Source organism: Dysidea avara, chromosome 3, assembly GCF_963678975.1.
Source record: "Dysidea avara chromosome 3, odDysAvar1.4, whole genome shotgun sequence".
Lineage (NCBI taxonomy): Eukaryota > Metazoa > Porifera > Demospongiae > Dictyoceratida > Dysideidae > Dysidea > Dysidea avara.
In genome coordinates, this window is record NC_089274.1 from 22,119,137 (window position 1) to 22,146,028 (window position 26,892).

The window sequence follows — 26,892 nt, forward strand, 5'->3', positions numbered from 1 at the left end:
CTAACCATCTTCGTAGCCCGCTTTTGGACTTTCTCCAATACGTCGATATCTTTAGCAAGACTGGAGCTCCATATAGATGCACAGTATTCCAAGCGCGGCCTAACATATGTCTTATAAAGAAACAGAAATAGGTCTTTTGAAATGTTGACAAATGTCCTTCTAATCATGGAAAGAATTAACTCTCATGGCAGATGCCACTGCCTTAGAGCAATGCAGCAGAGATGATTTAAGGTCACTGGTAATCCAGACCCCAAGATCTTTCTCTTGGTCAACTTCTGTCAGCTTAACATGTTCACCAGAATTGTCACACAGAACATATTCAGCAACAATGTGAGAATACCCCACGTGCATAACTTTACATTTCAGTAAATTTACTCTTAATAACCATATATGACACCAGTTTTGAATATATTACGTAGTTGTGTATTAGGGATCATATACAAATTTATAATCTGCTACTAATACCTTCGGACAAGCATAACTCGATGATAGCAAGAGTTTGCAACTAAAGCTACAGGTTTGATTTTTCACTGCAGTACATACAGTACATGCATCCTGGACTTACCCATTTTATTTACATGCTGCACAAAGTGTTGATTTGTGGTAGTGCATTATGGCTTCTCTGTGGCTGTGCTGAAGGCATGTATTAATTGCAGAGACATTTCTTATGCTGTTCTTTGCTCGTATATAACAGGCTGAACATAACTGAAAATGAAACATAATGGCCTCTTAACTTCTCAGTAATTGATGGTTGAGACACCTTTTCAGATGCTAAATTAATTTTATAGCATGGCTAACAACTATATACTAACTAACATTGATTCCTCAAAAGTGAATTAAAGGAGAACAAGATCAGTTTTTTTTAATCTGAGAAGTATCTTTGTGCAGGCCTCGTGCTTTTTGGTGAAACCTTGTCACTGCAGAGATGATTAGGGTAGCACTGAAAGATAATCTAATAGAGCAGTCAGATGTTTTCTAATAGAGCAGTCAATACTACTCTAATAGAGCATTCATAATATTCAGAAATTATACAGCTAACTAAATGTAAGACTGACTTGGAATTTAAACTAAGCTAAATCTTGAACTTTTCATTTCAATTTGGATCACTACAATATCTGACCAGCCATAAACATTTAGGACTTGAAGGGAACCAAGCATAGCTATATTGTACTATATCCATGAAATCATAAATCTTGAAGCATTTTAATGTTCAAAATCTATCAGCAGCAGGAACCCCAAACTCTTGTCCATTACCAAACATTGGTGGAAAAAATCGAAAGCTTCGTGTGCCCATAAATTTAAATAATGCATGCAGTTATTCATTATTAATATGTTATATGACTGTTTAGCATCATTATTCATCCTCCATTAACTGATGGTGGTTGTTATGGTTGGTGTACAGGATCCCAAAGTTATCTTTGTGACCATCATATCACTTATGGACTAAGTCTAAAGGATTTGGAGAATCCTAAGTTGAACTAAACAACTAGATTTTTCACTTTTCATAAATAATAAATAATGTTCTCGAAAACTACGAGGTCTAGAGGCATGAACTAACCGGGGATAGATTCGCCTGTGAATGAAGGCACAAACGTATAATCGTCGTTCCTGTTCGTGCTGATGACTTGACCATACATGTAATCAAGACACACGGTAGTGTGTCGTGCGGCCCAAGAAGCCGGCGCGCCACACCGTGAGTATATTTACAGGAAGAAAGAAAACGTCATTTTCATACCTTTGTATCTCGGTGGTCCCTTATCCGATTGGAACCATATTTTCAACAGAGTTGCCCGCCAGCCAGGGGAGTCTACATTCCAAATTGGAAGGAAATCGCTCCAGCCGTTTCCGAGATACGAGCTGCCAAAGTTTCGATTTTTTTTCTTCGTTTTTTTTCTTCTTCGTGTTTTCGCACACTTGCAAAAATTGCTATAAAACGCAAACGCGTACTTCGATCGCCTTGAAATTTGGCACACAGAAAGGGAATCCAAATGCGAATCCTAGCATCAAATTTGGTGCAAATCCGATGAATGATTCAGGAGTTATGACCGATTATTCGCGTAAAACAAGATCGATATGTTGTCACGCCTACAGGGTAAACCGCTTCATGCAATGAGTTGAAAATTGCTATGTAGATGGAGTAACCATCGTAGGAGTGCCTTTTGGTGGTTTGAAAGAAATCGAGATAAAGACCATGGAGATATGACACAAACCCCAACCTGTGTCACAATTACGCGATCGATTTTTATGAATAAAAAAGTATTAGTTATTACGCCTACTAGGTAAACCGCTTAGAGCAATGAGCTGAAAATCGGTCCATAGCTGGAATAATCTTCATAGAAAGTCCTTGCAGTAGTACAGAAGAATCGGAGTACAAACCACTGAGTTATGATTCGAAAGCCAACTCCGTGTAGCAAATGCGAGATCGAGATACTCTAATAGTACAGTCACCCTAATAGAGCATTCGGCTAATTTGTTTACTCCATTATAGAATTCTATTACATTACAAGTTATTCTGTAGGGAGTTCAGCTGCAAACAGTTAATCTTATAGACAGTTCAGCAAGAAGCAAGTCACCCTGTGGGGAGGTAAGCTACAAATATATCACTGTAGAGATTCAGAACATTACAAGTCACACTGAAGAGAGTTCAGCTATAAACAAGTCATGCACCCTGTAGAGAATTCAGCTACAATTAAGTCACTCTCTAGAGAATACAGCTACACACAAGTCACTGTGGAGAGAGTTCAGCTACAAACAAATTACCCTGTAGAGAGATCAGCTACAAACAAAACACTTTGCAGAGAGTTCAGCAACAAACAAATCAACTTGTAGAGAGATCAGCTAGAAACAAGTCAACCTGCAGAGAGATCAGCTACAAACAAATCAGCTTGTAGAAAGATAAGTTACACAAATCAACCTGTAGAGAGATAAGCTAGAAACAAATAACCCTGTAGAGAGTTCAGCTACAAAAAATCACCCTGTAGAGACATCAGCTAGAAACTAGACACAATGCAAGGAGTTCAGCTACAAGCAATCACCCTGTAGAGAGTTCAGCTAAAAACAAATCACCCTGAAGAGAGGTCAGCTACAAAAAATCACCCTGTAGAGAGATCAGCTAGAAACAAATCACCCTGAAGAGAGGTCAGCTACAAAAAATCACATTGTAGAGAGATCAACTACAAACAAAACACTTTGCAGCGAGTTCAGCTACAAACAAATCAACCTTTAGAGCGATCAGCAACAGACAAATCAACTTGTAGAGAGATTATTTAGAAACAAATCAACCTGCAGAGAGATCAGCTACAAACAAATCAGCTTGTAGAGAGATAAGCTAGAAACAAATAACCCTGTAGAAAGTTCAGCTACAAAAAATCACCCTGTAGAGACATCAGCTAGAAACTAGACACAATGTAAGGAGTTCAGCTACAAGCAAATCACCCTGTAGAGAGTTCAGCTAAAACAAATCAACCTGCAGAGAGATCAGCTACAAACAAATCACCTTATAGAGAGTTCAGCTACAAACAAATTACCCTGTAGAGAGATTGGCTACAAATAAATCAACCTGCAGAGAGATCAGCTACACACAAATCAACTTGTAGAGAGATCAGCTACAAACAAATCACCCTGTAGAGAGATCAGCTAGAAACTAGACACAATGCAAGGAGTTCAGCTACAAGCAAATCACCCTTTAGTGAGTTCAGCTACAAACAAATCAACCTGCAGTGAGATCACCTACAAAAATGCACCTTGTACAGAGTTCAGTTACAAACAAATTACCCTGTAGAGAGATCAGGTAGAAGGATTCACCTTGTAGAGAGTTCAGCAACAAAGAAACCACCATGTAGAGAGTTCAGCTACAAACAAATCACCCTGTAGAAAATTCAGTTACAAACAAATCACCCAGTAGAAAGATCAGCTAGAAGAAGTTACCTTGTAGAGAGTTCAGCAACAAAGAAACCATCATGTAGAGAGTTCAGCTACAAACAAATCACCCTGTAGAAAATTCAGTTACAAACAAATCACCCAGTAGAAAGATCAGCTAGAAGAAGTCACCTTGTAAAGAGTTCAGCTACAAAGAAACCATTATGTAGAGAGTTCAGCCTCACCCTGTAGAGAATTTAACTACCACAAATCACCCTGTAGAGAAGAAGTTACCTTGTAGAGAGTTCAGCTACAAAGAAACCATCATGTAGAGAGTTCAGCTACAAAGAAACCACCATGTAGAGAGTTTAGCTGCAAACAAATCACCTGTAGAGAGTTCAGCTAGAAACAAATCACCCCATAGAGAGATCAGCTGGAAGAAGTCACTTTGTAGAGACAGCTACAAAGAAATTATCATGTAGAGAGTTTAGCTGCAAACAAATCACCCTGTAGAGAGTTCAGCTACAAAAAAATCACCCTGTAGAGAGTTTAGCTAGACGAAGTCACCTTATAGAGAGTTCAGCTACAAAGAAACCATCATGTAGAGAGTTCAGCTACAAAGAAACCACCATGTAGAGAGTTTAGCTGCAAACAAATCACCTGTAGAGAGTTCAGCTAGAAACAAATCACCCTGTAGAGAGACCAGCTAGAAGAGGTCACCTTGTAGAGAGTTCAGCTACAAAGAAACCATCCTGTATATAGTTCAGCTACATTTCAAGTCACCCAGTAGACTGAGAGATCAGCTGCAAAAAAATATCCTGTGGGGAATAATGGTCATGTAATAAATATATGTGTATAATTTGTATAATTATTAATAAAATCAAAAATAATTGAAGTATTAAAAATCTTCTTTAAGTTCTTTTCTTCTTCCTGTGGTAAAGAAAAAAAAACACATGGGTTAAAAAAGCCCCAAAGCCAGCCATAGGCCGGCTTTGCAGTATACAAATACAAAAAGAAGTGATATCTAAGGCCACTCCAATTGGTAATTATGCTTCTGGTCCACCGCCCGCATCCTTTTTGGAGAATGTGAAATTTCAGAAATACATGGGAAAAATGCCCGCATCAGATTTTTAAAAAAGCCAGATTTCAGAAACAAATATTGGGCTGGAACAAAGATGCTAAATCAAACTGTTTAAGTATCATAATTTTCCTTTTATCACTGAAAACCTGCAAGAAATGGGCATAGTGCATAGTACAGATCGATATACTCTAATAGAACAGTCAGTAAATCATAAAAATAAAACTCTAATTGAGCAGTCACTTCATTGTTGCTTTGTTGCTGAATTCCGCCCGCCCGCACCTAAAACTAAACTTCAAATGACCAGAAACATAAAAACAAATTGGAGTGGCCTAATCAAAAACTCTTGGCACAAAATTCACCTGAATTGTCGTTATTAAAATTTAACCATTAACCTACCATCACAGCCATTTCTTGGCAGCCACTTTGGATTTCACATCTTTTTTTCACCATGGCCTTTTTGGGGGCCGCACCTTTTTTTACAGCTTGGCTGATTTTGATTAGATTCTATATAACGCCCAGTACCACACCCTTCCTTAATTATTTACAGATTGCGCGAAGGAGAAGATTAGCGATGTCCGTGCAGGAGAGCCAGACGCCACTTTACGTATAAAGAGGAAGATTACAAGTAATTTTTTATGTTTGTAACATCTCAAGTCTCCATGCCAGCTGCCAGTGGATTCATTCGCGTAAATAACAAGAAAACATTAAAACATATGCCACGCTCTTTACAATACAAGTAAACAATTTTGTCTTGTGCAGCTGGCATGGCGAACTTCCTTTGTGTTGGTGTCAGGTAATTCAATACGTGCTTGATCTTTTTGCCTTCACCTGGCTTAGCTACTAGACTCTGGCTGGCTTGGCTGGCTTTATCTGGTTCATCTGGCTTGCATACTCCTACAGTATTGTGTAGCTATCTCCTGCAAGTTGTGTATACATAATTATAGTGTGTCACCCATCACTGTGCCATTGCTACACCACTGATGAACCCTATGTAGCTCTAGTTGATGTTGATATACTTTGGCTAATATTTTTTATCTGGTGATGTTGCCTATAATATATTGCTGCATACAATACTGCAATAATGTATAGTTCTCTCCTGTATGTTTTGTATACATATACTTTGTACACATCACTGTGCCATTACCACACCAATGATGTGCTGGCACTTAGCTACTGGTGGCCTTTAGTTGCGGTGCCACTATTGTGTTATATCTGTCACTACTGTGACATATTGAGATGATTTGGGGATCGTACCTTCACCACCTAATAGCCTCACCGGGGGGCTGTCACGTTGGTGTATGTACTTGGTTGTATGTGACGCGGTCCTAGTAATAATAATAATAATAATATAGAGAGAAATGTGACAATGCTTTTGATGATGTTATAGCAGAAAACTACAGGGTGTGGCAGTTGTAGTTATCACATGATATAGTGGCTGCACCTTTTACCACACTATTGCAGTCTCACTGGTAATGGAGGTTTAACATATTTATTTATTTGTTTGTAGCTTTATAGCATGCTTGCATAAATCACAATCAATGTTGAAGGCATGCCAGCAACTGCCGTCTCATGCTGGCATGCATGAGTGCATGACTAAACACAATGACAAGTATTAAAGTTGGTCGGAATGGGTTAGCCGCAGCAGCAGTAGCATGGGCACAAAACGTGAAATGTACGGGATTGAAATTGTTAGTAAAGTGATTCCATAAGGCCATGCATGTATTGTTAATTTTATGTTTCAGATCCCCCACAGCACTGCTATGTCTCACCACCTAAATTCATGTAGTTTTGACCATGTTAATGTTAAAACCCAAAGCTGGACAGTTTTGAGTTAATAGTTAATCTGTTCTAGATGTACTATACTCTGTATGGCTGCCTTTAAAACATTGCCATCTTGCATATGCACTTAAACCATCATTCAGTAAAGATCTGAATTTTGTTCTACAGGATATAAAATAAAGAAGTATTATCCCTCTGCCAATATCATATGCAACCAGAGAGTTAAGACATAGCACACCATGGTTTTTAAGGTAATGGAAAACAGGTCCACTTTATCAAAGATACTTTTGCATGAAAATTTTGATGCATAGCTGCAGTAAGGACTCTCAAGTACAGTAAGCCATATATAGCTGCAGTGATGTTGATAGGTATACCAGTATAGTCAAAACTATATACTCAAGTTCCATATGGGACCTGATTGTGTCACAAATTAGTGCATGCATGAGGGCATGTATAACTATATACTATCTGCATGGTTATATATACATATATCTTCTGGGTATCATAGTCTAATAGCATACATGCAGCTGTAGTTTATATGCATTGAAGCTTTCAGATGTCACCTCTTGAAGTACTACAACAATGTGTAGTTATAAGTCACTAACATCAGTAAACACTTAATCTATAATCAAGTAGATATATAGGTATATAGTGCCTAAAAATTAAGTAGCTATATAAAAGTATACACAATTTATATTATTTAATACCTATGAGAATATATACATGCAGTAAATATATTTGCTATTAGCTATAATATGCCTGCTTGGTTGTCACAAGTTACAAAGTTATCACTGAGCTGCACAGTTGAGAGGACGTATTTTCATTTCTATCCAACTTGGGTTATAATAACTGCCTCCAAAGCTGATTAATCCATACCGAGCAGGATTATACTGAGAGTTGAGATTGATGTTCCGACATTGGTTATACCACCATCCTCCATTACCAGTAGCATTACCAACTTTCATTGCACAGTTCTCTTTCTATCTGTCATTGTCATTATCATATGTGTTGAACTTCATCCCATTGAGATGATGAAGTGTTGAGAATGGATCAGTAGGAGTTTCACCAGTAAACCCACCAATAGTCAGTGGGTATTCTTCACTGACACTTCCTACTCTAAATAGATTGTAGTGAAGGTAGGATTTGGTCCTGTTGGAAAATTCAAAATCAACTCTTAGTTCCCATTGGCCAGTTTGGGTAAGACAGTTCATAGCCTTGAGCCCATACCAAAATTCACCATTCAGGTCTCCAAATCCTTTCTCATAGTCAGCCCATGATCGGTTAAAATTCTCAGATCCATCTTTCCTCCTCTGTATAACTGTCCATCCTCCATTTGCTGTTATAGTGTCACAGTACATACCAACTATTGACAGTCTCTTACTACACCAGCTGTTCATTTTGTATACACCAGATGGAGATTGGTCAAAATGATCCTCCTTAAAACTACAGCAGTTGTCTGAAGGTGGAAAACCTTGGTGTTTTTCTGTATTTCTCTTGATTTCATTTATTTGTTGGTCACAGTATGTACTAGCAATTATTCCAGTAGTGAACAATGAGATGAGGATAATGTAAAGTGTTGTTACCATTGTGTATAGATTTATCTGTAGAATAATAGGATTCACATGTATAGCTTATCTTCTGTGGTACCATTTCTGTATTATGCAGTCAGCTATATTATAGTTGAGCTCAGTATTCAACACTATAATAGTTTACAAACTGTTGAGTTATACTGATACCAATGGACAAAGCAAGTATCTGTATCAGCTGCATGCTAAGCCATGCATTAAACACTTTTTTCCTGATGCATGCAATGCTGGTGGGCAATTTAAAACTTTTCCTCAAGAGATATGACATACCATGAATGTAAGGCATCAAGCTATACCAACCCAAACCTGGCGAGGCTGCTTTTTTTCTTTGTGTATGGATGGGGAGGAGCCCACACAAAGGAAAAAGTGATATAAGACTAACAAGTACACACCCTAATTCCCTTATCATCATCAGTAGCTATGCTGCAGCCAGTTATATATCAAACTTGATAGGGTGTCAAACTCACAGATGAATGGTTGGTATATATAACTTTTATTATTTGATATGCATATCTGTGTGCTACTACCGGGTGCTTCTTAGCAGGAATAACACTACACACAAAGTAGTGTAAAGGAGTATGATGCCATTGGTTCCAATTATTTTTTTCACTAAACCTCCCAATCCATATAGTTAGCTGTATAATAACTCAAACCTTCTGGTTTATTACATCATAGCAAGGTACACAACTCAATAGACCCTTAAACTTTATAAACAGAGCCTCTTAGATACAGTATTAATCTCTGTGTAGCTGCTAACATGCACCTGCTGGCTTTAACCAGCAGTTACTGTTATACAGGCTATATAGTACATTTACTGAACAATCTAACAACTGTTGGAACATATCTCAAGTGTATATACATGTATGTATGTCTTACTCTTTTTGTAAGATACTGTGGTAGCTTTATTATCCTATATAACTATATATTACATCAACTCACAGATGCTGACAGAAAAGTTGCTGGGATAAGTTTTAGTAGATATGTAGATGAGTGTAGTCCAGTTGACTATTAATGACAATACTGCACTATTTATAGGTGTATAAGGTTTATCTTATGGTGACCTTATAGAAAACTGAGGCCTTGCCCTATACGCATGTCCGACTGCCCATTGTCATTTTGGTGACCTTACAATATGGTGTATTGTATTGGCAATCAAATGAAGTTTCAATTTACAGTCTTATTGATACACATTCAGTAAGGGGTCGTTCTCATAGTTATAACCTTTAACATCATGAGATACGTAGTCGGGGAGGAAATGAATACATGGGGAGTATACTAGGAAATGAACACTTTTATTCACAGAATGTGAGTAACTAGTCACAGCAGATACAATAAACATATGAGAGTAAATTTTAGAGGGAAAGTTTTTGCCAAATAACAAAGAATATAGCTATGTGAACTGGTTTGTGTAGTGTAAGAGTGTACACTAGATGGCCACTGAACATAGTCATATCATGTTGCTTTTAAAGAGCCAAGAGTGCTGCATTAAAGGCATGCCATGCATATGTACATCTCAGTAGCTAATGTGCTTATTGAATTAGCTAAAAGATGCTCATGTGTGTCAGTACAGAACCAGTATTTGGTATATTGTGGAATGTATTGGAGACAACCCCACAATGCATGGTCTTTGAAATCTGCACTAGGTAGCTATACTGAAAACCTTCTCTTGTTACAGATGATCATACAGGGTATGATGGTGTGGTATAGGTATAAGCTTTGGTCAATGATATAGTTCCACAACACATCGTAGTTTATCATATGACATCATCTGTAATGACATACAAACTGTTAATGTAGCCTATAAAGCAACAATTAATGTGTAAAAATCTTCATCTTCCTGATCAGTTCTTGATGCTAACCTGTTACATAATCCCTTTCATGTTTATTTTTTTATCATATACAATAATAGTTATCTCTGAGCTGTGTGATGAAAAGCATTATAATTTGACAATGATAAAATGTTAAATGGAATATTGTTCCAGATAAATGTTGTATTGCCCAAAAAAGAATACCAGAGTGGTGGACTGCAGTGGGAGAATGGAAAGTGAATGCCATATTGTACAAGAGGACACAAATGAACAAAAATCACTAAATTTAACAGCATTTTTTTGTTAATAATATCATAAAAGAGGTTGACTGAGAGATTAGAGTTACAAAGAATTAATTTAGGATGTAGCAAGGGTGAATGTATAGAACATGGCTGAATGATTAAGATTCAATGTTACAAGTTCATTAATAATTGTAGTTAGTTGCATCAACATAAATTTTATTATTGACTGCTTCAGATATCAGTTGTTTTGGTTGCCAGTTACTTTTATTCACCTGTTTTACACAGCCAAGCCTGAGGAATTCTTGTATGGATTTGGTAAAACTTTTGATAATCATAGTTAATTGTAGTAACATTGATTCTTGGCCGCTCCAGATATCAGCGCTTTCAGTTGCCAGTTAATTTCATAGCCGGAGTCTTTTTCTATACAGCTGAGCTGCTTTTACATTGGGTTATAGGAACTTGTAGTTTCTTGGGCACACTTTTTTTTATAGCAAAGGTGTTTTGGGGGGATAATATATACACACTCCTCTGTTGTATGTGATAAGGAGATGATAATTTAGCCATAATGTGAACTATACCACTGATCACATACCCCACAGAAAGAAACATGTTTTTTTTAGCTAATTACTCTGTATACATTCTTTTGCTATTAAATAGCTGACTTTAAAATTACTAACTTTGGTATTATTCCACAGTCCTATAGAATGATTTGCTGGAAATCATAATGGTATATACCATACTTTAGATTGCCAGCTATCTACAATCATGCAGAGGCTGATCCGGTACATGGGGTGGATTGGGTGGCTAGGCATGGCCTTGCAGCCACTCATACATGCAATACTATATATGTTGAAATAATTTCTATAATGCTAACCACAAATAACATCAGATAATGGCAGTATTAGCTACTACTAAGTCTATGGACAAATCACACTTTCTTCTCTTCCAGCAAGCTTTCTGGTGCATAATATTAGCACAACTTCAATATTATTGCAACATCATGCATGTACAAATTTTTAAAATTCAAATTAATTACTGGGCAGGCAGTGTTTTGGCCAGGGAACCAGCATGAACAAAATATTTATACATATACATGCATGCATAAATTTGTGATAATCAAAATCATAGATAATATATACCTATTATCTATGTCAAAATTAAGTTACAATTCTATGCAGGGAATTTGATTTAACGATTCCGAGAACGATTCTGATAAAGAGATTGTTGCAATCATGGATTGGAGTGAACAAGGAAAGTAACTGAATTTGTGAATGATTTTCAACAGATTGTATATAGTGTAGATAACTATAAAGAGCAAAGAGTAATGCTATAACTGATTTTCATTGGCACTTCATCAAATATTTCATCATATTCCTTAAAAGAGACAGTATTCTCTAGGAACAGGTGGATCTCAGATAAATTATTTACAAACACCTTTCTGGCATTTTTGGTTGAGGTTTGCACATGTACAGGTTACAACATATGACTGTCTTTAGCTAGTGTAGACTTGACCTCTTGATAGTGGCATACGTGTATTGCTGATTCTTTTGAAACAGTAAGAGGCATTTAACACTCACCATTAAATAGAATATTCAGGTATAACACCAAATAATGGCATAAATCAGAGAAAGCCAAAAACTGATGTGGCAGGAGACCAGAAACAGGATTACCACTTGGAATGGCCTAATAAAGCAGTCACTCTATTCAAAGCAGCAGTGTAGCAAACTATGCAGTTATAAGTACTTTAACAGAGAGTTGGTGGAGGGATCAGTGCCATTGTAAACAGGCGGTTACCTTTTTTCAGCCCTGAGAGTCTAGATACGTCACTGCACATGTGTTACTTTAAATGCTTGCAATGCTTGTTACCTTAAATTTTTGCATTCTGAGATTGATTTTTTTGCCAAAAAACTTTAAAGCTGACATTTTAAACATATGTTAGGAATTTTTTGCTATAAACTGTTTATATGCTTGCTTCTGCTGGTATCAGGAACAGACTATATAAAGTGTTAAGAGGTGGAGCTAAGTGAAGTACAACATATACATGGGTGCCATTCTGAATACCTAATTTCTTCATTATACTTTTTCTTAATACTCGTCATTTTGGAACACTTAATTTCTAGCAACAGCTTTATTCACAAAACTCACACTGTGTCATAAAGTACAAACATATAGTAGAACTCAAATATCTACCAAACCTTGTTGAACCTCTTCATTGATACTTTTGTACAATAACCATTGGCTCGTGTGAAATATTTTCCAGCATTGCTAAAGTGAATTGCATAATGTATATCCCCCTCTTAGAAAGGGGAGGTAGGACAAGCCCACTTTAATAAAAGGTATTGTTACTATCTGGCTAATATATTGAAGAAAAAAACGAAATATAATATATATATATTTTGTGTGGGTGCCAAATTGCCAATGATTATGCTATCTAGCTAAGTTTATCTCGTGTTGTGTTTGTTTTGCTATGACCAAGTTGTTTTGTATTCGAAAACAGGATGATGCTCATGAGTTTTTGCAATATTGACTCAATGTTGAAAGATCTCCCTACAAAGTATGTCTGTGTAGTGTATGTGCATGTGTGCATAGAGTTTGGGTGTGTGTGTGTGTGTGTGTGTGTGTGTGTGTGTGTGTGTGTGTGTGTGTGTGTGTGTGTGTGTGTGTGTGTGTCACTGTGTGTGTCACTGTGTGTGTCACTGTGTGTGTCACCGTGTGTGTCACTGTGTGTGTCACTGTGTGTCTGTGTGTGTGTCACTCTGTGTGTGTGTGTGGTGTGTGTGTACGTGTGTGCTCACTATATGCATTCACATTTCAACTGGGTCCTCTTCTTGTATGTGTACACTCAATCACTGCACACACCAACTCCTTTCTATTGAACTTCTAGGCTTGATCAATACTCAAAGGTGACTACTCTAGCTCATCAGTTGTTTGGAGGTAACTTTTGTAGTCAAGGTGAGGATAATCCTCATGTAAACATAAGTACATTTATGGACTGAAAGTAAACTTGTTTATACAATGCAACATTTCTAATAAATATCACACTAGCATGCTAATGTGTGATCTAGGTATGAAACAGTACAGGTAACACTATATTGTGTGTTGTCTTTAAAAGTACTACAATCTGTTATTGCATTTTGAATTGAATGGTATACTTGCAGACAGTGATACAGAAAGTGACAATGATAATTACCAAATATATTAAGTAGACTAGTACCACAATTTCCAAATGCCTTAGATGATAAATTCATTGCATGCTATTTGAATCTTGCATATACATGATGTTTAGCTTAGTTCATAGCTAGTTAGTTGTTCTAAAGAGTTTTGGAAGCATGTATCAGGGGCAGATCCAGGAGCTGGCAAGGGGAAGGAAATTGTATTGCTGCCCACTTTGGTTGAGGACTCTGCTCAGGTCTTCCTGCAAGTGCTGATAGAAATGGTGGTGCTGAAAAAAAAATGGTTGAGAGGCTGTAGTCAGCTTGCCCAGAAATTGAGACACAGTATGACCCTGTACTTTGACATTTGCTGTAGTCTTATTGCTCCTGCCCAAATATACATGCCCTGGAAGGTTGATCTGCATGGTTGTTGAGTCTACCATTAAACCCAGGAATTCTAGTCTCTGGAGCGGAGTGATGATTGACTCTTCTCCATGTTCAATGCAAACTCCAGGTTCTCCAGTATGAATTGGAGGGCCTTCACATATTCATTCAGTTGTATTGGACTGTGGACTGTCTGCTGTCAGCTATGAGCATGTCATCTATATAAATTACAATGTGATTCCTTTGTGCCTGAGAAATACCCATAACTGGCTTCATGGGTTTTGTGAAGGCCATGGGACACAAGCCAGTCTAAAAGGCAGGCACATCTTTATTTTAATTTATATATAAAGCTGAAAAGCTGTCTGTATGTCTATTTGTCTGTCTGCTTTGTAATGCCGCTAATTTGACAACCAAAGCACATATCAAGACACGGGACTTTAACGAAATTAAGTACTTATTATCTAGCAACTCCAAGTTTGTTGTTATAAATCACTACCTGCTTCCGTTCATTCTCTATAAAGCGGTGAAGTAGAGGAAAACTTAGTTACATTCCAGTCAAAACCATGTACGAACAAATAGTGATGTTATGTGTTTTTGCTTTGTTTTTGTATTATTTATTGTGGATTGTAAATGTGTATGTATTTATACCTCTGGCAGGGAAGAACAGCTATTGCCAACTGTTTGGAGTTTAAATCATAAATCAAAATCAAACAGCCCGCAGAGCATTTGCGCATATAACTGTTACCCAAAGGTCCAGGGTTTGATCCCTGCCTATGACAACTTGATTTTCTTCTCAATCCCACCTTTTAGTGACATACTTTTTCATATGTCATGCTTACTCACCAATTTGTGCACATATCAACACAATTCACACACTAAATAAAATGCTCATCATCTGGCTTTGTCACAAAGTTTATTGCAAGCTTCTACACACTTTCTTTTGTCTGCTACAGCACGTTGAAGTTTATGATGCAGAGAAAACTTTAGCTACATTCCATAGCAACTACAGGACAAACAGTTCTGCACTTGGTCTAACACCTCCCTTGGCTCCCTGAAGTTGTTGTGGGTGTAGGCTGCGGGTTTGAATGCACAACTTTTCCATTTTATCTATATTTTTGGCACTTAATTTCCTAACTTAACTTTTTTTGCTCATATTAGTTTATAGCATCCTGGTATTGCCTAATACATGATTTGTTAGTGTGGAATGTGAAATGGTCCTGCATGAAGAGCAGGTACCAATGCTAGTAACTGGTAATTGGCTCCCTGTACTGAGAATTTTTAGGTACTGTTGGTGTTTTTGGCACACTGGGACCATGAAGTATGCATCCTTCAGGTACACTATTGCTATCCAAGTGCGTCCTGCAGTAGAAGTTCTGGAGAGAGTGAATTCCCTCCATTTTGAGTGATCACCCTGCTGTTGTTCAGTTTATAATTGGCCTTTTTCTCCCATCTTTCTTTGAAATCAGGAACAGGGAATAGAATCCTCCTCTCCTTCTGACTGCATCTTTGCCATTCATATATAGCTAGAGCGGGCGTAGTAGGGAGTCTCACTGCTGGCTTGTCAATGGAGCCCTTTACTGTCTCCCAAACCCATTGGTCCCCCATTATTTCAATAAACTTCCTGCCAGGGAACTCCACTCCCAGTAGCATTGGGAATAATTCTCAGCTTGTATATATGATATATCATTTTTCAAGTACATAAATGAGTACAAGGAGTACTTTTTGGTCAACTCTTTGGCTTTGTCTTCCAGTTGTTACCTCCTTTTCCAGTCTGGAAACTGTGTCCCCCTCTGCCATTGTAAGGAGAGTGCCTCCTGTGTAAGAAGTAGTTGTTTAGACCCCTTCCCCCCAGCCCTGTTGTGTCACTTGAGGAGGGCTTGGAAAATCCCTGACTGTTTGGAGCTTTAACCTTCCTGAGTTCAAGGGGCTTCTCTTTGATTTCTGCTCCAAGCAGATCAGGAGCTTCAGCCTGTTAGGTTTTGGTGAAGCTTTGACCAAAATACATGAGGCCCTTGTAGAAGTTTTGCACAACCTTCAGCCTTGTGGGCATTAATACTGGCTTGAAGCATTTTCTGGTACAGAAAGAGTTGCCTTAGCATGCTTCTCCGCATCATCCATGGACAATAGCTGGCCTATGTTGATGGTCTTTGTAATTCCATAATGGGCCCTAGTATAAGGGTTGCCTTGTAACAACTGCTGGTCGTGGGACATTACGCCCTTGTAGCATTCTGTCTCCCACACTTTATCAAGCCTTGGAGTCAGGAGATCTTCTGCATTATTAGTCAGTACCTTGAATGTCCCTTTCAAGAACACCTCTGTGGGGGCCGACACAGTAATGAGGCAAACTCTGTCACGATTGTTTGATGATACCTTAGTAGCACTCTGCATCCTCCATCCCAGTTGAAATCATCTGTTTTGCTGGGGTTAATCTGCTACTGTTAAGACACTGTTATTCTGCCATGTTTCACTGTCTTGCTCAATACTCTGTACCACCTTAGGGTTTTGTTGGTATGATCTGAGAATGCCTTCACCAGAGTATTCACATTGGCCCATACCAAGTTTACTTGCTTCTGCTACATTAGAGAAGGTCAGCCAGTACTGACCTTCTCTAACATAGCTTCAGGCATTACAATGGTGAATGTGAGATGCTACAATAGAGCAGTCAGTAATTCCACTATATAGAACAGGACGCACAATTATACTACTTTATTAGAGCAGTCACATAGAATAATGAAATGCTCTAATATAGCAACCAGTATTAAATAATAGACTATTTGAAGCAGAAATATCAATGTAAATAGCCTAATGCACTATTTAGCTAATGCTCAATTATGAGCAAAATAGTCTTATGCCTAACGTGTTGCAGAGTTACAAGGAATTCACAGAATTACTTACATACGTATTTCATTTTGAAGACCCTATTATCAGAAGGCAACAGAACATGTACTTAATATTGAAGTACAGTTGTCTTTCAGTAAACGAATACAAACAAGCAAGGGTCTTTTGTACAACTTTATTGTGTACATGTACCACACTTTAGCTCATGTAGTAAAGCCAGCCAGGAAAATCTACTCCAATCCTGTTATGTATAATAAGATGGTCTAACCTAACCTCATTATCATATATACCACAGTTGGAATAAAAGTTGGATCATGCTACCATACTGTATATTAGGGATCATGGTGTTTTCTTTCCCTTCAAAATCACCTGAAAAACAGTATCAGGTTTAGCCTGGCAATATTGTATAAACATAACTCAGCCCAACAATACCAGAACAATCCCAAATCTTTCCAGCAAGTTTCTATGGAAATTTTTAAATTCTTATTGTATTGAATTTCTAAAGCCAAGCATAACTAAACAATGCATAAAGAAAGCTACACTGTTTGATGTTGCTTTGATTTTGACCTGAGACATGCCTTTCATCAACAGCAATACATACGTACCGGGGATTTCAGTTCCATTTAAAAAACAGACATTTTGTGTGATGATGTAACCACGTTGTTTTAAACTTGTTGACGCCATCACACAAAGAGTACAATTTTCAATGGAACTGAAATTCCCAGTACAATCAATTGCAGAATTCTTGAAAAACATATGCTGTACTGTGAGTGTTTCTGTAAAGTTACTTGTGAGTAAATTTTGTTGACCTCGTCATGGATTCAACAGCAATTGAACCACACTAATCTTTTTCCTCAGTTTAGCTGATCTGGTGTCACTACAAATAGTTTTCCACCCACGGAATGCTTATGGTATGGGTCTTAGTCTTCAATTTGTGTTTGACTTGCTTTGGTGAAGTTGCTTCATTAAAATCTATTCAAGTATGATAAGGCCTTTATGTAGTGACCTGGTTTCATTATGCTTTTGCTAGGCAATTAAAGGACGTATTATTTAATTAATTGTTTTGTAACTCTTGCATCCCCATTTAATCTATTACAGTTCAATGCCAGAAATGTTTCAATACATCAGACACTTATGATCCACTGCTGGACATCAGTGTCATGGAGACCAAAACTGCCCCACACTTTTATTATTATTATTCTTTACAGTGACCAGCACTGAAAGTCTAACAGCAACATGTGCTGCAGCCTTCGGATTACCTAACCTAATTTCAAGGACTTAGACTTAATGACTTGACTTAATGACTGATTTAATGACTGATAAGGTGTAACAGAAGAGGGGCCAAAGTAAGGAAAAAAATCCCTCTAACCCCAGGATTCGAACTGCAGGTCACCCAATATCTAGTAGGGGCCACACTCAGTCTTCCTCCAGGAGGGATGGATTTTCTTCCTTAAATCTAAAGTATTTATTATTATTATAACACTACAGTGACCAGCACTGAAGGTCTGACAGCAACATATGCTGCAGCCTTAAGATAACCTAACCTAATTGGTAAGGCTCCGAAGAAGATCACCAAATCAGACATGCTTGATAGGGACTCCTGCCCCAAGTGAGCTGTGTAGTGTTTCATCATAAAAGGCATGCATGCTTATTTATTGGTAGTGCTTACTGCTAGGATGTACTGTTATTGTGTGTGCAGTATCACCGTTCTGTTTAATGTTTATGCTGGGAGTGCATGCTCAGTGTTACAAATTTATAGGCTGTCTGATTGTTTGTTTGTTAATATTTGGATTCACCATTAGTAAAGGGTTGCGGTACAAAAAAAAATTATAATAAGAGTACTGAATAAATGAACTTAGCTGTATTTGTAAATATAGTGCACACTATATACAGATTAGTCCCTTGTATCACTGCTTTAATGGCATGATTATATTCTTACCAGTATTCAAGTTTTTATTACACTCCCATTTAAAGAGTTACTACTGAAACTAATAACAAGTAGATAGTTTAGAAGTTATATTCGGAGGATTTTTAATTTCAGACTACTTTGTGATGTTTTTGTTCAGTAATTTGACCCCTAATGTTGTCTAACACTGCAGTATTCCCCATTGATATATATGACTGAATTTGACAAAACCCGGTTTCGACGCACAAAGCTTCGTTAGGAGATATGGCGATTTTCAGTAATCATTGTGTAATAACTTCCCAGTCAGTGCCTACAGCTGTGCAAACACAATTTGCACCAAGTATGCATCTATTTACTAGCTATCACTGAGTGGGTGTATACATTTCTGATACTCAAAATTAGCCCTGTTTTGGGCAGCTTTTCTCGAGCGGGTAATAATATCACAGGTAGTAGTAATATAGGGGTATAAAATGAAGCAAGAAGGCGATTGGAATCCAGAGGCCAAGTTTGGGCTCTCCATGGCCCTCCATGGCCCTCCATGGCCCTCAAATCACTCCAAATTGACTGAGAACACTATTGGCGAGCTCTCTGAAGTCCCAGCTCACTACACACCATTATCACAAAGCCATGGCCATTCAATGGCACCAATCTCCCACTCATGGCTTTGACAGGGTCGGAAGAAAGCTGCCACAGAAACCAGACTTGCCAGTCCTGAAGGAAGTACAGTGTGGAATATGATAGTGTATTAGGCCAGCAATCCATTTCTGGTAAAAACGTAAGTTTGATTTTGTGTGTGTGGAAGCCTTGTTATGTGAAATCCGGTCACAATTGAATATTAAGAGAGGCATCACGTGAGATCACGTGATCTAACAATAATACAGATTGCTTGTTTGGCTGCCTCTTGTTATTCCTTGTGTTCCATGGGTTGGTAATAAAGTGTGGGCCTGTTTTCAAGCGTCAATTGGTAAGTTACACTTTATATGGGCTATAATGTATTCATGACTATGTACACATGTAGTGATGTCATTGTTGTTATTTTTCAGGTGTAAAATAATGAAGGTGGCTCAGAAGAAGTTTACCCTTCACTCTCTCCCCATGGTACTGATCATTCAATTGAAGAGGTAGTCACTTTCATCAAGAGTAAATAAAGGAGATAATAACTCCTCCATTATTTACTCTTGCTGTCATGTAGCAGGGAAATTTTGATGGTGTTAAATTTCTGAGAAAATTGCAAGTGGCTTTAGAATACAACTTAGTGCATACATTGTAGAGAATAGAAGAAACTCCCATAGTAATGTCAAAGTTTCATGGGGTATATGTAACCTCTTAAATGAAAGAGCCTCTACAAGTCTATTAGAGGTTCCTTTGTCAGATGATTGTTTATAATTACACTATACATTAAACTTGAACTTAAGCACCTTCATACTCACTCAACAGTTAAAAATTGGTCTTATTTATTATGTGCTACTTCTTCCTCCAGGTTCAACTATAACAACTTCTATTGCACAAAGATCAGCAAACATGTGTCCTATCCTGAGTATATCAATCATCATCCTTATATGAGTGAAACACAGGTAAGAGCTGGATAGTAGTTTGGTTTGCTGGTTGTTAACATGTGCTGTGACTGCAGTCATGTTATATTGCATGTGTGTAATGCATGCAGTGTAATGTGTGTGTGTGGTGTGTGTGCATGCGTGCGAGCTTGTGTGCGTGTGTATGATGTGTGTATGATGTGGGTATGTCGTGCAATATAATGCACATATGTCATGTGCGTTAGTATCTTGATGTTTATAACGCATGCATGTTTACTCAGTCATGTACACCAATAAATGTGTATTTTGCTACATGAGATGTTTACACAACATAGTGAAGATCGACCAACCAATCATTAATGGTATTCATGTTCTGTAACATCAACACTGATTCCTGTGGCTATTATCTGTGGCCATATATGTAATCCTAATCTGGGGAAACCTGTATCCGTTCCCAATCCTCAAGTTTGACAAAAAATCATTTGATGACATTGTACCATCTCACTGTGGTATGCAACATTTTTAAGCTTACTGATTTTCAAAATGCTAAAGTGTGTACCCTATCCACAACACTAGGCACGTGTGATAAGTTGTGCTAATTGGATTGATGCAAGCCACATCACATAATCAGTCAGTTGACCACTTTGTGTTAGTTCATGTACAAATTTGGTTGGTAACAAAAATTTCTGTGAGTGCCATGAAAATATTTTACCACAAAATTTTGTTAGCTACTTCAGTCCAGGTGTAAAATTCATTGTGTTGGTTTGGGAAGGTTCTCTGTACTACATCAAAGAGATACTTGCAGTGCCTGAAAGAAGTACCCTGACATATTGTCAGAACAGCATGTTGAGACTTTTCAACTTTGGTCAGTCATCATCAGAATCTCACATGGGAGTACTTGTTGCTACACATACAGTCACTATTCACTGTTACACAGTATGGAATGCAGTTTTATTTTTATAGCACGCTACATTTTTTGTTCTGCCATACCATGATCTCACCTTATCTTTCAACTGGAATTTTAGGGTAAAATGTTTTGTGGCACAGTTTAGCTGGTATGTCAGATCAAAATGGGACTTGGTTCAAACAAATTGTCTGGTGTATTCCTGTAATACAGGCTCTACACTTGCTGCGTGTTTCTTGCTCAGTACATGCATACTTAAACTTGAAACTTGTATAACTTTGTTGTTTAAAAAAAGGAAAATGACAAAATTGAAATGTACATGTAAGAGTAATATAATCTATCAAACTGTATCTGTAATGTAATACTTTGAAATCACTCACACAAATAAGTACCAATGCTATTTACAATGTAGGAACATAGTTCTTGTATGCAAACACACTAGAAGAATATATAATACTTTCTTACTATCATAAATGTCAGACTTTCTAGTGAAGACAGTTGTCATTACAGTAGGCACTTAAAGGGACGGATTTTCATCTCTATCCACCTGGGGTTGTAGTAAATGCCTCCAAAGTCAATAGATCCGAATTGAGCAGGATTGTACTGAGAGTTGAGATTGATACTCCAACATTGATTATACCACCATCCTCCATTACCAGTAGCATTGCCAACTTTCATTGCACAGTTTCCTGTCCTCCATCTATCATTGTCATTATCATATGTGCTGAATTTTATGCCATTGAGGTAGTTTTGTGTTGAGAATGGATCAGTAGGAGTTTCACCAGTAAACCCACCAATAGTCAGTGGGTATTCTTCACTGTCACTTCCTACTCTAAACAGATTGTAGTGAAGGTAGGATCTGGTCTTGTTGGGAAATTCAAAATCAACTCTTAGTTCCCATTGGCCAGTTTGTGTAAGACAGTTCATAGCCTTGAGCCCATACCAGAATTCACCATTCAGGTATCCAAATCCTTTCTCATAGTCAGCCCATGATCGGTTAAAATTCTCAGATCCATCTTTCCTCCTCTGTATCACTGTCCATCCTCCATTTACTGTTGTAGTGTCACAGTACATACTAACTACTGACGGTCTCCCACTACACCAGTTATTCATTTTGTATACACCAGATGGAGATTGGTCAAAATGATTTTCTTTGAAAACACAACAATTGTCAGAAGGTGGTAACCCACAGGGATATAGATGTTTTTCTGTATTTCTCTTAATTTCATTTATTTGTTTGTCACAGTATGTACTAGCAACTATCCCAGTAACAAACAGCGATATGATAATGACATGAGGTATTATCATTGTAAATAGATTTGTCTGCGAGTACACAATTACATGTAAATTTACCATAAGGCTACTATTTTAATGATTTTCTGTTTTTCATCAGCACCCGCCTGTATTGGATTTCCCCATTATTAAAGATTTAACTATTATTTCATCTGATTAACCAAATACTGAGGATATGCAGTTCAGTTTTCGAGATTGCTGCACTAATACAGTAGACATTGTAGCTAAGCGAATGTGAAAGATTGGTGCAATGAAGTTTACAAGTAAGAAGTTGATCCTTGAGTGGAACTGATCACGTGACAAAGGATGTAACTATGTAGCTACATCTAAAGAGGATAGCTGCGAAACTAGCTGCTAAGTTAGCGAATTGCAGAGAGTATTAGGCCCAGGAGAGTATAGAAGTATGAAAACAAGTCTAGCTAGCTATATGGTGGCAGGTACTAGGAATAATGGTAGCCCGTACTCTACATTTGGAATTTTCTGATGAAAAACAGAAAATCACCCCTAATACTATTATTGCACAATATCATGGGATATGTTATACTGCATGTAATAGCTACCTGTTTAGTGTATGATGTGACATGCAATTTAAACATAACAGCTGAACCTTAAATAAGTGTACTAGGGATAGAGGCTGTATAGATAACGTGTATTCAGGCAGATAAGCTTCAGACTTTCTTTCTATGTTATCTTTGCTCAGTGTCCATATAGTTAAAACAACCAGAAATTATGTAGAAAATAGCTTATTGTGGTCCCAAGAAACAAAAGGGTTTAAACTGTAAAGCAAGCCAGGGCTTCCCAGAGAAATTAAGGGGCCCGGGGCAAAAAGTTAAAGTGGGGCCCCAAGGTTTCCACTCTGAATCACATGCTGTAAATCGAAGACCAAAAAAAAAAAAAAAAATGGCTGTTACATACTGATAATGACAATAGCTACCCCTCACCAACCATATCTCCTTATTTATAAGCTTGCTACGCTGCTTCTCTGAAGAATACTGTGACTGCTCTATTAGAGTATCTAGATCTGATTGCTCTATTAGAGTATATCAATCTTTTATTCAAGGGGCTGGCCTCCTGGAGCCCCTTTCAGGCTGGGGCCTGGGACAAAATGCCCCAGTTGCCCCCCCCATCCTGTGGGTGGCCCTGAAGCAAGCTTGATATTATACTTGTCTAAGGTTATCAGTCATTCTCATTCAACATCTTTGAAGTCTAAAGTGATAGTCATTATGTGCGTCAACCTCACACTAATTGCAAAAAAAGCAAACTCAACAGATTTTCTTTCCTTATTATGTCCTTACTGACAGAGAAAAAGTCCTAAGGAATCTTCGTGGGGGAACAGTGTGAAAATCACTGAAATAAAAATCCACTTTTTTGATTTGATGTTTTTACAGTATTTATAGTCATATCTCAGCTAGGATACTACTTATATCAAAACTTATTATACCATTAAAAAGTTCTTGTAAAGACGAATCTTTTGGTACTAAATTTATCACTTTAGGAAAATGTGTTAATAAATTATAATCAAATATAATTAATAATATACAGCGCTATCAAAGACTGTAGCAAATGCCTTGTATGACTACTCAAGTGTGTCAATGCCATTGTTGTGAGATGTGTTTGTGCAGCCATGTCCCTTGCAGTTACCACAAGCGGAAGTGCACTCAACATTGTGCTTCTTGCATGAGCATCTTAGTGTACTGCAGTCAGTCTGGCAGTTGCATCTGATCACCCAAAGCAGATGTTCAGGACCACGAGGTATATAGTGATGTTTGAAGTGGCACAAACCCCTCTTCACACTCTTGCCATCCCCAGTCTCTGGGATGAAATTCTGCAGCTGATCCTTTCCATTCTTGAATTTGAAGGCACATGTGAAGGATGTGGTACTTTGCTGCTGCTGAAGTTGGTGGTATATAAGCATTGTGGGATGTTTTTGAAGCCACATTTTCACAGAATCATTTATGTTGGAGGGAATCTAGTGTGTCAGTAACATTCTATTGTAGACTAGTACTAGAGCTTTCTCTCCTGCATCTATCACATCACGTGTGGAGGTTGAATCAGAATGGAACACCTTTGCCTACTCACGGAACATACTGCTTGCTTTGAACTTGCTAAGGGATGTCCCTTTTCCAATCACATAGAGATGTGATGTTCCCAAGAATAGCGTGGATGAAGAGGATGTTGTTGCAGATGTCTTGACCAAGCTTTTCTTTTGTGGCTCTGATATTCCAGATGCAGAGCTTCTTTGGCTCAAGATGAAAGAAGATGTCATGGGAGTCGAGACTTGTGTGGTAGCAGAGCAGAACAATACAGTGTCTTTACCAACTAGCACAGTGGTACTGGTGGTAGCAGATTGAACAGCCTTCTGAATAATCAAAAGATCAGCATCTCCTGGTGCATCGTGAGTTTTGTAGTTACTCTTGTATTCAGCATGAAAACAAATTGCTGCTCATTTGTTTGGTTGGACAAAAAAACTGTTCCTTCTTCATTGTGGTAGTCATGTTAGCAGCAACTGTCACGGTTGCACCAGCCTTTCCTTTTTGATTGCCTCTGATGTGTCATATCTTTTGTGTTCATATTCTCATAGCTATCAAATGCAACTATGGCATCCTTGTACTTTCTTGCTACATATTCTGTGTACTGGTGGCAGTGTATCCATATGTAGAACCACAAGGCCATGCATGGGATGCATTGTAGAAGTGTTCCACCATCCAGGATATACTGAATGCCATCATCTGGGATATCTGCTAGGACACCACTTTCACAAATCTTCTATATTGCATCAGCAAGTCTGCTTCATAGAGCAAAAGAGAGGAATCAAAGAAAGCAGGTGGATAACTGCACAGCTCATGCTTGAAGGCTAACTCCAGATCATCTGATGATTGCATGATAGTAGTAAGTCTCTGATCTGAAAGAGGAGCAGTGGATCAACCTGAATCCCTCCGAAGATGACCAAAAATCTCTCCTCAGATGACAAAACTACAGGTCTGCCATTGCTTGATGTGCTTGGCATTGGCTCCTCTTGGTTGGTGTCTTTCACTATTTGATGTGGGATGCAGTATTTGCGGCAACATTGCTGATATCTACTTCCCAGGCATAGTACAAATGCTGTTGTTACTGGCAATACTGACCTGGTTGATGGTTGAGCTACCCTTTGCTGTTAGAGTAGAAGATGGGACATCTGTGTCTGTAGAAATCTTGCGGATGGCACAGAATACAGGTTGTACATCCATTGCTGGAAGAAGAATTGAGAATATTTAAGTGAGCTGGAATACTGAATGATCAACTTACCTTTATCTAAAGGTCCCTGGTTCATTCTCGGGTTTCAGCACCTAATGTCAAGATTGTACAAAGTTTTCCCTGGCTTGTTCAGTTAGTTAGTAAGTACTCTTCTCATGCTATCACCAGCATTAAAAACCACTACAACTACTCTGCGTTATATGCCATACGATGTTGGGCCTGATCATTCTCATTGGTAGATGCGATATTTTGCATATCCACAACATAACCTTTCTCCTGCCAGTTGAAAACTCTCAAGCTCACTATAGTACTTAGTATGCATGCAAAAACATGCATAAAGGCATTACTACAGTAGTTACAGTTGCAAAACATGTACATTTACAAAGAGTTAGCAAATCCAGGATATAACTCATTAACACATTTTCCTAAAGTGATAATTTTAGTACCAAAAGATTCATCTTTGCAAAAGATTTTTAATGGTATAATAAGTTTTGATATAAGTAGTAACCTAGTTGAGATATGACTATAAACACCGTATAAACATCAAACCGTTAAGGAGCAAAAAAGTGGGTTTTTTTATTTCAGTAATTTTCACACTGTTCCCCCATGAGGATTACTTAGGACTTTTTTCTGTCATTGAGGACATAAAAAGAAAGCAAAGTCTGTTGAGTTTGCTTTTGTTGCAATTAGTGTGAGGTTGACCCAATATTCTTGGTAAAATGCCTGTACTATGACGTTTGGACATCAGTTTACCTATCGAATTCACATCGTAATGTTTTTGTGAATATGCTTTATAGTACAAATGATACCATGTCTGTTATTTGTACAGCTGTGTTATAGCATTCCATCTGCATCTCTTTAGTAGAGCAAAGAACAGTAACAAGAAAACACAATGGACTGACAACAGTGTATAATATTATGTATATGCAATCTGTGCATTAATTAGAATAACACCACTAAAAATAGCTAACAATGTCTAAGAATTATCCTGCCTGTATAAATATACACTTTACTTACCCTTTATTCTGGAATCTTTTTTATCATACAGCACAAGTCTACACTGAACTGTAATGCTATAGTTGATGCTATGTGTGTGTTTCTAAAAATTATGACCTTATTTGTGTAACAAAGGAAAGTGTGGTGTCTGCCTTATTCATGTTGTTACCATAAGAAGTTGAAACTTTATATGAATGTAATTATAGTAAAACATGATGGTTGTGAATGCCATTATTAATGACTTGGTCTTTTAGGCTAAAAATAAATGAAAACAGCAGCAACCATGACAGCAATAGTGT

The 26,892-nt window shown here is 37.7% G+C and overlaps 2 protein-coding genes across 2 annotated transcripts; both read right to left on the reverse strand.

Annotated features, from left to right (window-relative positions):
• Positions 1–7,698: 7,698 nt before the first annotated feature.
• On the reverse strand, positions 7,699–8,304 carry LOC136248403 (fibrinogen-like protein A). Its single transcript, XM_066040186.1, has one exon. It carries the CDS (start codon positions 8,302–8,304, stop codon positions 7,699–7,701), a length of 606 nt encoding a protein of 201 aa, XP_065896258.1.
• Positions 8,305–21,353: 13,049 nt separating this feature from the next.
• LOC136251827 (fibrinogen-like protein A) lies at positions 21,354–26,720 on the reverse strand. The gene is made up of 2 exons (XM_066044236.1): positions 26,615–26,720; positions 21,354–22,393 (listed from the first exon to the last, which is right to left on the reverse strand). Exon 2 carries the CDS (start codon positions 22,376–22,378, stop codon positions 21,575–21,577), a length of 804 nt encoding a protein of 267 aa, XP_065900308.1. The 5' UTR covers positions 22,379–22,393; positions 26,615–26,720; the 3' UTR covers positions 21,354–21,574.
• Positions 26,721–26,892: the final 172 nt, after the last annotated feature.

Excerpts from the sequence above, each read along its gene's own strand:
- LOC136251827 (XM_066044236.1), bottom strand. The coding sequence starts at position 22,378 with ATGATAATACCTCATGTCATTATCATATCGCTGTTTGTTACTGGGATA.
- LOC136248403 (XM_066040186.1), bottom strand. The coding sequence starts at position 8,304 with ATGGTAACAACACTTTACATTATCCTCATCTCATTGTTCACTACTGGA.